At 42.6% G+C, this 12,562-nt stretch overlaps 1 protein-coding gene and 1 non-coding gene across 18 annotated transcripts in view; both read right to left on the reverse strand.

Annotated features, from left to right (window-relative positions):
* Positions 1–12,562, reverse strand: part of PUM1 (pumilio RNA binding family member 1) — a 109,946-nt gene that overhangs the window by 11,108 nt on the left and 86,276 nt on the right. For 11 of the 17 annotated variants that reach the window (XM_040974082.1, XM_040974078.1, XM_040974089.1 and 8 more), the window contains 4 exons: positions 7,602–7,869; positions 5,128–5,257; positions 3,656–3,790; positions 499–636 (listed from right to left, as the gene is read on the reverse strand). In XM_040974082.1, the coding sequence (XP_040830016.1) occupies positions 499–636; positions 3,656–3,790; positions 5,128–5,257; positions 7,602–7,869 (671 nt within the window). The remainder of the gene's footprint in view (positions 1–498; positions 637–3,655; positions 3,791–5,127; positions 5,258–7,601; positions 7,870–12,562) is intronic. The other 6 variants (XM_040974079.1, XM_040974092.1, XM_040974085.1 and 3 more) reach the window with 1 other exon arrangement.
* On the reverse strand, positions 2,700–2,784 carry LOC121152430. Its single transcript, XR_005883268.1, has one exon. It is a non-coding gene; the product is annotated as a small nucleolar RNA SNORD103/SNORD85 (small nucleolar RNA).

Genomic DNA, 12,562 nt, shown 5'->3' on the forward strand with positions numbered 1-12,562 from the left:
CCCTGCTTGTGGCCTGAGAAAGCAGTGGAGGATGGCCCAAAGCCTTAGGACCCTGCACCCGCGTGGGAGACCTGGAATAAGTTCCTGGATCCTGGCTCCGGATCGGCACAGCACTGGCCGTTGCAGTCACTTGAGGAGTGAATCATCGGACGGAAGATCTTTCTCTCTGTCTCTCCTCCTCTCTGTATATCTGATTTTCCAATAAAAATAAATAAAATCATTAAAAAAAAAAAAAAAAGAAAAACTCATTTTTCAAATATGAGATTTCTCTCAACAACCCTGCTAACACTATGTTACTCCACAGGAATCGGCTGCATTGCCGATGGAGTAGTGCATCAGCATCACCTGCACTCTTGCAGAAACTTAAACAAGAACTTGGGTGCCCAACAGCACTACAAAGCACTGCTCCTCTTCACAGGGGCAACATGTGCTTTTCTCGGCTCATGACAGAAACACTCAACAATCTGTTGCTTGGTATTTCTTTCCTAAATAACTTACCTGTCCTTTAAAAGCATCGATGATAAACTGTAAGGATTGGGGCTGCACACATTCTATGCATTTCTGAACCACGTGATTCCCATTCTGGTCTTTCACACACTTCAGGACATGGCCATCTAATTCACGAACCATCTCATTCTATTGGAGACAAGGAAAGAAAGCAACACCAGAATCACAGCAAGCAAACACCTGGACAAGCATTATTCTCCTTTCAAAACATGAAAGCACTGAACTGAGAGTCTGTGACAACGAATGCGGAATAACTCAAATGTGGCACTAGGACAGCATGGCAACAAATTTTTCACTGTTAGGAAAACCGACTATACAATAAAGTTTACAACAAATTTACTCTAATAGTGACCAGTACCCATAAGATCTATAACTTGGAGAAGACATCATAATGAGTTTTTACATGCACATATAAATCATTCTGTTATACACAATTTCACACTTTTCAACAAATTTGATAATATAATCCTACAAAATGAATAACCGTTAATCATGATAGTGGCTAATCTATCATAAATCTCTGGTGTGCATATCTCTAGGTGCTTAACTCATCTTAATCTACTGACTTGTCCAAACAACCAAATCTATTTGACACTCTTACAGATGGGAAAATTAAGGCACACATTGCAAGACTTGCTTCAAATGACACAGCAAGAGTGCTGGGACGAAACCCAAACAATCTGGCTTTATTATATGGTAAACCAGTATATTTCAGTAAAACAGTAACAAAAAATACATTATCCAGCACTCCTCCTACCTTATCTATGGAAGAACCGAGGTTGAAAGCGGTTAAGCAATGCATACGGAACTATAGGTAGAAAACTTGAAGAATCTGAATTCTAGCCCAACCAATGACTCCACTATATGTGAACTTTCTACCAGGCAATAGTATGTGTAAATTCCACAGGACAGGGTTTCTCAGTTAATCAAAAGTTGTATATGAGTGCTAGTGTGTCTCTGTGAAGAATGAGGTGAATGATGCAGATACAAATGTAGACACTGAGCCAGAATTCATCTTCAAAGTTCATGACCCATGGGCTCAGCTGCCTGGAGTTTGAAGGCCTGTACCATGGCTGTACCCTGACACCTGTTACCCAAATTCTTTGTTTTCTCAAATGCATGATATTCCTGGTTATGAGCTTTAGCCCTGGGCTGCCCTGCTTCACTAAGAACATTGAGGAGTGAAACAGTAGCTGCAAGCACTTCCTCAAATCAGTGAGCAACTGAAAACATAAGCAAGCCAGAAGTGTCATTAATAAATGCAAAGTTTTAAGCTCCGAGATGTTGAATATATCAAATCAACTAAGACAACAGCTACGAAAACAAAACAAAAAAACAAAAACAAAAAACCCAGACATTCAAGGAAAAGTTTCCAAAGGAATTAATGAAATGCAAGAAGGCAATAACTTACTCTAAATACAGAATGACAGACACAGAGTGATGTTCTGATATAAAAGATATAAAAGAAAGGGAAAGTTTCTAAATTAAAGGTGAGGCCTAATCACTTAAAATTTTCTCGATCCAAAAGATGTTAACAATTAGTAGGAGATGAGGTAAAGTCGCCTAAGCAGCAAACATCTATCTAAGAGTCATTCAGCTCTAGAATGAGTCAGCGTAAGTGAAACACGATGGTTGGGAGGGATCTGAAGACAGGCAGGAACAGTAGCTCAGGGGAAAAGGAAAGGGAGATTAAAACTGCAATCTGGAGAAGTGGAGATAAAATCAAGAATTGACTACATTCATGGCAGAAGGCAAAGAAGGGAAAGATACAACAGATACGCTTCTCTCTGCTTTCCTTCAGCAATGGGCATGACAACCAACAAAGAGGAAATACTTCCAGGTACCAAAAAAAAAAAAATTAAAGAAAAGAAAATTGACCTGAGAATTTGTCAATCACCAATGAAACATCCCAAGAAAATATTAAAACTGGTAATGAAACAACTGAAACTAGCTTGACACCTGCTTGTTAACTACTCTCTAACCGCACTTTCAGATGCTTGCAGCGCCTCTAGAGCTTCAGTCAGCACTGAATGAAGGAAAGGCCAACCTTCCCTCTGCCTTCACAACAGCATCTTGACATGCTTCCTAGAAAACTCGGGCCCTTCAGGACTCCGGACTCACTCAGCCTGCAACTGCCATCACCTCCACCAGCGGGGCAATCCGGATTGCAGCAGAGGTGGGTGGGTGGCCCGTCCGACTCAGAACTTGAGTCCAGAACAAAGATTCTCATTACCGAACTTCGTTCTCAGTGAGGGCAAGTGTGTCATCATTGCCAGACAACGGCCACCCCTGAAGGCAGAAGGGCTGAGTGAGCTCAGAGCCCAAGGGCCGAGGGATCAGAGGACAAACTGCCTGAGCCCGGCAGCATCACCCAGCACCAATGCAGCTGCAGCAGCCTCTCCCTGTGGGTTTCTTACCCTGCCTGAGCCCCACGGTCTACGACAAGGCAGGTTGTACCTGCTGGGACTAATCCAGAAGCCACAGGTCTCTTCAGGCCATCCCTATATCAGCTCCCACTCACAACACAACTCTTTAGCTTCCTCTCCCTCTTTCCCAGGCGAACTCCTCTTGGCTATGTCTTCTGCACAGTCTGCCCTGGGAAATTAGGCAGGGTGAGGAACTCCCTGCGTGCTCACCACATTTTCTATGTTTGTTTCTGCCAGACCATGCACTGCCAGCAGAGATCAGACCTTTGTCATCTGGTATTTGGCACAGAGGGCTGTGGGTTAATACGCCAGGTCATCCACTGCATATGACAAGCACTCTTTCAATAAATGTGGGTTAAAATGAATAAAGAGGGAAGGAGTGAAGGCTAGTCAAAGATGGGCTAGACAAAAGTTTGGCCATGTTGGAATGTTCCATTCAAATGGAAGAAAAAACTTACTATCATTTTACCTGTTTCAATTCTTTGCAAACAAAAAACACACCTGTAAAACTGCACGTAAGCTCTGGTCAAAGCTGGGAGTGCTGGGAACCACTTGCTCTAGTATAAATTTACAAAATTAGGTATGTAATTCATGCTGGCCATGCATGGAAAGACAGCCATAAGAACCAAAGGCAAACTGTAAGCTGACAGCATTACAGAGTTCACTGTATGTGCCATGGAAAAACACTAAACACCAAGAGAATAGTTAAAGGGGAAACTTACAATTACCTGCTGGTCTGCGGGAATAAATTCAAGAGCTTTCTGGATAACTCGGCAGCCATACATCTGTAGTGCCAGAGACAGGACATGGCCTCGAATACGTTCTGCCAAAGCCAGTTTCTGTTCATGGCTGCCAAACTAGATATAATACATGGGTAAGCAGCATTACTTAGGTAGAAACAAAGCAACCAGAGAGAGGAAAACATTTGTTATTTGTCATTAACCCCTGGCATAACCTCTTTATCTGTGCTACACATGAGTGTAAATGTTAAATCTTTTGCTTCAACAGTCTTTGTCTCTTCCAGCAGTTCTCAAGTTCTGATTATTAAAATATTTCTCATGTTAACATCTTCTTAGATACCCAACAGGGATAGTTTCACTAACAGTATTTACTAAGGCAATAGGCAATTCCTCAAGGTTGCCACTAATTCACTACTACAATTAAATTAAACTATCCTCCATTAATTATATGGAAAATGAGTAATATGTGTAAGAGGCACTATTTTTGTGGGCAGAAGGAGGACAGTGTTTGGGGGAAGATACAAGAACATCTTGAAATTTCCAGCCACCGAGGTCCATGGGATGAGCAGTTCTTTTATCTATGTGTGATTTAAGCCAAAGCATACATGGATACTGTATTTGAACTGGCCATCTATCTTATCCATCTCTTACATAGGCAGCTAAGTGGGGAGGAGAGACGACAGTAGGATAAAGAGGTATAGCTAAAATTCCACTCGGACTTTCCATTCTTTATTTTAATTTTCACTTGAAAAGTGAAATCATGAGTCTAGAGGAGACTTTAATGTAACCCAGCCTGCCCAATCTCCTCCACACCCCTGCAAAGGCACTAAGGTACAAGGACCTTCCCCAGCTTCCCATACCAGAAGGCTGTCAGCCACTGCACATCGCCCTCACAGAACTTGTAGTCGCCAAAAATGAGAGGTACAATATCTATGTCTCTCTGAAACATTCAGATATCTCGACATTAATCAAGGGATTTTATTAATCTTTTCCAAAGACAATGAAAGATTATTCAAATTAACAGATGTTAAATAAGCAATGAAGGCCTCGAGACAGCTCAGGGAGTACTTAACAATTCTCAATACTCAAGTTCATGATGAGAAATCCTGGGGGTGGCGCTCACATAAAACTGACTAGCAATCCTCACTCAACCCATTTTCAGTAACATTTCATTGAGAGCTCATTAAAATTACCTTATATGGATTATTTCTTTCCAAAAGTGAAAGATTTAAAGGAACTAGAGTGAGCAATCAGTAGTAACAGGCTGAGTCCTAAATAGGGACAATACTTCTCAAAACACTTTCAAAATAAACAGAATGGCTTCCCTTGTTTGGGTAGTTACATATTGAACTCTTTTTTTAAGGACTAGAATGGAATACCTTTTCATAAAGAAGCTCATGAAAATCGAAACATCCTGGAATAGTCTGGAAAGAAGAGAAAGAACAAAGGCTTACTTCGAAGAACTTCTGAATGACGTAATTTCCGAATACATCCACCATTAGTTGGTATGCAGCCTGGAGGATTTCGTTGAAAACAAGCTGGCGCTCAGCTGCAGTGGCACGTTCTAGCTTCAGCTGAATGAACCTAAGTACAAAGTGAAACAGGCAATCTCAGCACTGAAGGAAGACCTGCTTTCTAGAAATGTCAGTTTTGAAACTTCAGGTATGAGGTTGCGCATGCCTTCAATCACCAAAGGAATACTTTCTGAAAAGGAGAAGGATCTCCTAAATTAAGGGAATGTGAGTTGGGCAAACATTTACTTTTTTAATTTACTTAAAGAAAGAGACACGAATACAAAAAGAAATCTTTCATGTGTTTGTTCACTCCCCAAATGGCCCAAAAACCAAGGCTGGGCAAGGCCAAAGCTAGAAATAAAGGACCAGCAACTCCATCACCATCAGTCACCTGGGCGGCACACACGGGTAGCGTCTACTGCCTGCGAGGATGCACTGCTAGGAAGCTAGACCGGAAGGAGAGCAACCAAGTACAGATTCAGGCTCTCAGATAAGGGAGGGGGGCTTTCAAAGCAGCAACTCAGCCACTACACTAATGCCCACCCCCTTTCTGAGAAATAAAATATATACTTTTCCTTATATAGGGCATACAGATCAAGTTGAATTTTAGTGTGGGATGGCAGCAGGGCGTCAGAAAAAGACACTTTTTAAGATTTATTTTTATTTGAAAGGTACATCTACAGAGAGGAAAGACAAAGCAAGATCTCACACTACTGAACTCAGAGCTTACAGCCTTTACGATATTCCTCTTCAGAAAAAGCAGGATTAATTTTCTCCTATAATATCTAATCAGTCAACCTCATGTAGCTCAGGTGACTACACTGAGGAAACCATGTTCTCTCTGAATCGGACCTGTAAGATCCAATATGAGGGGCCCGGCCACGTGGCCTAGTGGCTAAAGTCCTCGCCTTGAACGCCCCGGGGATCCCATATGGGTGCCGGTTCTAATCCCAGCAGCTCCACTTCCCATCCAGCTCCTTGCTTGTGGCCTGGGAAAGCAAAAGCCACAGCCTTGTGTGGGATACCCGGAAGAAGCGCCTGGATCCTGGCTTCGGATCGGCATAGCATCAGCCGTTGCGCTCACTTGGGGAGTGAATCATCTGACGGGAGATCTTCCTCTCTGTCTCTCCTTCTCTCTGTATATCTGACTTTCCAATAAATACATAAATCTTTAAAAAACCAACGGAGACCAAGGATGGTGGTGACACCAACGCTATGCTTCATGCGCAGAACCAAGCTCCCTTTCCGTGAAATCCCCAAGCAGTCAGAGCAAGGGGTGTGACCTAGGCCAAGCCACACCCCTCCAACAGCCACTTCTCTCTCTGTTGTCTCTCACCTCCACAGCATGGAGTCAAGCAGTAAAATGGTTCAATTCTTAAGCATCTCGGCATACCAGTTGGTAAAAAGAACAACATCTTTTTTGAGGGCAAAATATTTTTCTCTAAAGATATTTGAAAGAAAGAGTTACTGAAAGAGGCAGCTGACCACCTCACTCTTCCGAGTGACCGAGGGAGTAGAGAAACCAACACTGCAAGCAGAGCCAGCAGAAGTCACCCAAGCTCTGTGACGTGAGGTTAAGAGCGAGGGACAGAGTGACACCTTCCACCTGCTGGTTCATTTCTCAAGTGGCCACAAAGCCAGGAGCCTGAGCCAGGTCCCCCAGGTGTATGGCGGGGCCCTAGCACTTGGGCTATCTTACCATGCAAGCAGCCTGGTTTCAAACTGACATCCATGTGGGACACTGCCGTGGCAGGCAGCAGCTTTATACTCTACACCACAGAGCTTAGCCCGGAAAGGTCCCTTACAGTGCTTAACACAAAAAGTCTGTACACGTCTCTGTGTACCTTTTATTCAAAATACAGATTTTACTGGAAAACTTCTTTTAAAAAATTTATTTTTTATTGGAAAACCAGATTTACAGAGAGGAACAGATACAGAAAGATCCTCCAGGAACTTCTTCCAGGTCTCCCTCATGGGTGCAGGGTCCCCAGGCTTTGGGCCATTCTTTACTGCTTTCCCAGGCCACAAGCAGAGAGCTGGATGAGAAGTGAAGCAGCCAGGACATGAACTGGCACTCATATGGGATCCCAGCGTATGCAAAACGAGAACTTTAGCCACTAGGCTACTGCGCTGGATCCTTTACTGTAATCTTATTAACTACAAACACCAGGCTACTAGTTCAAAACACCAAAAAGTTGTGTTTTAAGGCATGTGATCCCAGCTAATAAAGATTCTTGTCTCACTCACACTGGTTTGTCTGGTGATCCATTGAAATAAATAAGGGGAAGCCCACTGAGAGGCATGCTTTGACTGGATTATATTGAGATGATTTATTCAGGCATCAATCTATTTAAGGAACAGAAAGAAAGACATTAAAATTTCAGTTACCTCCACTGCCAAAGGCAAGTCCTCACCTGGACCCATGCTGGTCTTGGGAAAATTCCATGATGTGCCCAGCAATCTCCCGCAGCTGTAAATTGGGGTAGCGGTTATTTCTAAAATCTTCCAAAAGCCTGCTTCGGCCAGAGGGCATGACGTCGGACATCCCATACCGCAATCGGGAGGAAGAAAAGAGGGTGCTGCTGGGGCTGAAGAGGCTGGAGGCGCTGCTTGCACTGCGGTACTTGGCTTCAGCACCAGGGGCAGCAGAGATGTATCTTCCACTGCCATTTGTGAGTCCTCCTGTTGGTTACAGAATAGAAGCACTTAAGACCACTCTTAAGGGCAAAGCAACCCACACACGAAAACCTGCACTGTCTAGTTCTCCAACTCTCATGTTTCTGTGTTACGTCTCAGTTCTACCTGCGCCATGCTTTCCTAAGGACAATTCAACCATCAGGAACTCCGCACACAGCTTGGGGGGACGCGGGGGGGGGGGGGGGTGATGCTTTTTACACTAACAGCAGACTGCTAGCAACTGTTAGCACAGCCCTCTGGAAAGAAAATGAGGTCAAATGAAAACCCCGTGAGCCCAGCTCCTGAACACCAGTAAGGAGCACCCAGACAACGCATGAGGCAGCAGTGGCTCTCCACGGCGAGCTCTAGGGAGACTTGTCCACTCCCACCTGAAAGCCATCCTGAAGGACAGGGGAATGCAGATCCTTGTCTTATCTACAGGACACCCTTCTGAAAGCTCTTTCTGAAGCAATGTCTTGGGCACTAAGTAGAAATTTGAAACTCACTAAGTTGCCAAAGCCAAGGATTAGACATAAACACTTGCAGAAAAAAGATCCACTTTAAAATGGAAGGTTTTCAAGCTCTTCATCATGAATAGGTAAGCTCTTTACCAGCGCTAAGTACTTGAAGCCTCAAATGACTGCAGTAACAACAGCCTTCAAGCCACTGATATTGCTACCCTGATTTGTGACAAAGAAATAACTCAATCCCTGGACCGACAAAACACAGAGACAACCAAAAGTAGAATTTCAATAATTTTCAATAATTTCTAAAGTTCCAGTGTGCATTAAAACAACAACAACAACAACAACATGATGTATTTGATGGGTTATTTTTTCCCCTACTGCTTTTAAACTGAAAAGCAAAGTAGGTAGGAAATATCACATAAACCACAAAGAGTAGATAAACACAATTCTGAACAAAAGAGCAAAGTCCCCCTCAACCAAATGCCTGCTAACTTCGTCCTGGGCGTCACCGAAGGCCTGGCTGAAGTTTAGTGGTAGGTATGTATACAAAAATAACTGGTTTAGATTTCTCCAAGGAAGTTCAGGGTTCAGCTTCAAAAGTTTGGCTCTCAATGCGAGTGATGGAACCACAAGAAAATGACCCAATGATAAAATCCATGAAGCAGCTACAGAGTACTTGCCCTATGACCAGCTACGTGTCATAAATTTTTCACACACACACTCTCCAGAATTACTGCTGCCATTTTGGGAAGAGTTTTAATCTGCATTTATGTAACAGAAAATGAAGACAGAGAAGGAAGACACGCTCCTAGAAAAAAACTGTTCCTATAAAACTCAAAACTACTAAGACCAGAATTTAGAATGTTACTTCAGACCCTCAGGATGAGATCTTAAAATGTTCAGACACATATTCAGACTTAGCTATGTATTTTTCTTTACTCCATCTCAGAGATAATTCTTCCCTGTCAGAGACTTTAAACAGGCAAAGAGAAGATAAGAAGGCAGGTCAGGGCCCAGCACGGGCATAACAGTAAAATGGCCGGCTATGGTATTCAGATACCATGCACGCGTTCCAGTCCTAGCTGCTCTACTTCCAACTCCTGAAGCACTGGAAGAAACTCCTGACTTTGGACTAGCACTGCTCAAAAGGAGGGCAGACAGATCTCTATCTCTCCTCAATACCTATGCCTTTCAAATAAAGAAATAAATCTTTAATAATTAAAGCAGATCAGCAAGAGAGTGGAGAGAATGGTGAAAGTAACAAACATTCTTAAGAAGGAATAGCTAAAAGCATCACAAAACTTTGCCCAATGACCAAACTGTAAGATATGCTAGAAGGAAGCCCGATCACTGGTGACAATGACGAACGATGGGACAAACCAATCATGAAAACTGCCCTACTGCTATACTTGAACCTCATGTGAGCTAATACATGAACGCAGCTGAACTAACTGCAGGTTTCTGTTTCTACAATCAAAAACACAACGAGTAATCTACAAACATAAAGGACTGACATAAATAATGGATGGTATGTCTACAATTAAATGTTCTACATCTGCCCTCCAATTCTTAATAAGTCTAGTGGATGCCAGACAGACATACACAGGTAACACCTTCCCTCCACCAAGGACCCCAATCTCTCTCTCACACACACACATACCTTTTATTACCGAGAAGGAAAAATATCCCACATACTAAATTATAGGCCTCAAAGAAAAAGATTTCACTATTTAACACAGTATTATGATAGCTTCAACATCACTTCTAACATCTTTCCATAGAAAGAATGTATCAATTGTTTTAATATGCACTCCAGTTACACACAATAAGTGGGAGTGTTCTCCTAGTGATGATCGTCTGAGTTTCTATTTCCTCGTTATGTAGTATGCCCACCTGCTTTTCCAAGATCTACTAGATGGATTAACAGGCAAAAACCCTACCTATTTTTCCTTCAAAGAAAAATTCCTGTAGCCAGCACAACAGCCTCAACTGACTAATCCTCTGACTGCAAGCAACAACTGCCACATGGATGCTGGTTTGTGTCTGGGCTGCTCCACTTCTGATCCACCTCCCTGCTTATGGCCTTGGAAAGCAGTAAAAAACGGTCCAAGTGCTTAGTCCCTCGCACCAAGAAAGCTCCCAATATCAGATCAGATTATCAACAGTCACTGCAGCCCTTTGGAGAGAAAAGCCACAGAAGAAAGATCATTTTCTCTGTCTCTCCTTTTCTGCAAATTTGCCTTTCCAATAAGTGTAAATAAATCTTAACAAGGAAAAAACAAATTCCTAAGGTTCCCAACACCCGTCTCGGTATATAATACAGGCAGAGACAATGTGTTCATGAAAATGTCTTAAAGCGAGTTCTTCCCACCCTGAATGCTAATGCCAACCCAAGGTATCTCTCAGTTTAAATAAACCCAATTTGTGTTCTTAGCGCAGTTAGAGAATGCAAACCAACATGGTTACTTTAACTAATAAGTCTCCATCACAAACTCATATTAAAACTCATAAATACTGCATTTTGGGTTTGAACAGGAAACCATCTGTAGAGACACACATGACTGACAATATTTAATCAGTATAGACCCCACACTAGTAACTTCAAAATTCTTGCTAAAATGTAGTAAAGGACAGATACTGTGTATGAACTTTACTTTCCATAAAAGAATAAAGACATATATAATTTTAAAGGGATGAAGCAAATCTCAGAAAGATGGGTTAACTCCTGGCATTCTTTTGTTCTGGACAGATTTTAATCTTCTGAGCTCGTTTTTAGCTGTGCTACAACACTATATATATATTTTTAAGATTTATTTTATTTTTATTGGAAAGGCAAATATACAGAAAGGAGGGGAGACAGAGAGGAAGATTTTCTGTCCAATAGTTCACTCCTCAAGTGGCCGCAACGGATGGAGCTGAGCCAATCCAAAGCCAGGAACCAGTAGCCTCCTCCAGGTCTCCCATGCCGGTGCAGGGTTCCAAAGCTTTGGACCGTGCTCAATTGCTTTTCCAGGCCACAAGCAGGGAGCTGGATGGGAAGCGGGGCTGCCAGGATTAGAACCAGCTCCCATATGGGATCCTGGTGCGTTCAAGGCGAGGACTTTAACTGGTACACTATCATGCAGGGGCCTGTACTACAACAACAACAACAAACAAGGAACATGGCTAAAGTCTCTTTGTATCTACCAGGATGCCACATGGGCGCCAGTTCTAATCCCAGCAGCCCCACTTCCCATCCAGCTCCCTGCCTGTGGCCTGGGAAGCAGTCGAGGACGGTCCAAAGCCTTGGGACCCTGTACCTGCATGGGAGACCCGGAAGACACTCCTGGCTTCAGATCGGCTCAGCATCCACTGTTAAGACGCAGAAAAAGACGTAGCAAGATCCTAGGTCCAACACTGGCCCAGCCTGGCCCACTCATTGCGGCCATTTATGGTATGCACCAGGGAATGGAGCTATCTGTCTCCCTACTTCTCTCTCTTTGTAACTCTTTTAACATATAAAATACAAAAAAAGAAAAGAAATCTTCAAAACCTAAATTGACATTTTTCAGATACTATGCTGGAAGCATAATAAGCTAGAGCTCACTAAAATTTAAAATGACTGTATTTTAAAGATGCTATTCTAATCATCAAAAAATAGGGGCTGGTGGTATGCCACACTAATTTAACATATCCCTTGTAATGCTGTTCGGCCTCCATCCTAGCTCTCTGCTCATGCCAGGGAAGCCATAAGAAGCTGGTCCAAGGACAGGGTGCCTGAGTCCCAGAACAGCCCAACTGCTGTGACCATTTACAGGGTGACCCAGAAAACAGAAGAGGTCTTACTTTAAAAAATAAGTAAGGAATGAAAAGGCAGACCAGGAGGAAAATACACAAACATCATATATCTGATAACAGACTTACATCTAATAAATGCAACAACTCTGAAACCTTAATAACCACACAACAATTAAAATGATGAAATGAGCAAAAACTACAAGCAGACATTCCAAATGTATACACAATGGTTCAAAAGCACATGGAAAAATGCTCTACATTAATAATCATCAGGGAAACAGATAATAAAATCACAACTACAAACCATTTCATGCTCACAAGAAAAACTATATTCAGTAAGACAAACCCAGGAAATATTTTTGAGGAAGAGAATTAGACTCCTCAAACCCTGGTGGAAGCAATGCAAAATGGTGCTCCAACCTATAAAACAGCATGATGGTTTACCAAAAAGTGAA

This window comes from Ochotona curzoniae, unplaced genomic scaffold (assembly GCF_017591425.1).
Source record: "Ochotona curzoniae isolate NIBS_2020 unplaced genomic scaffold, NIBS_Ocur_1.0 contig_2404, whole genome shotgun sequence".
Classification (NCBI taxonomy): Eukaryota; Metazoa; Chordata; class Mammalia; order Lagomorpha; family Ochotonidae; genus Ochotona; species Ochotona curzoniae.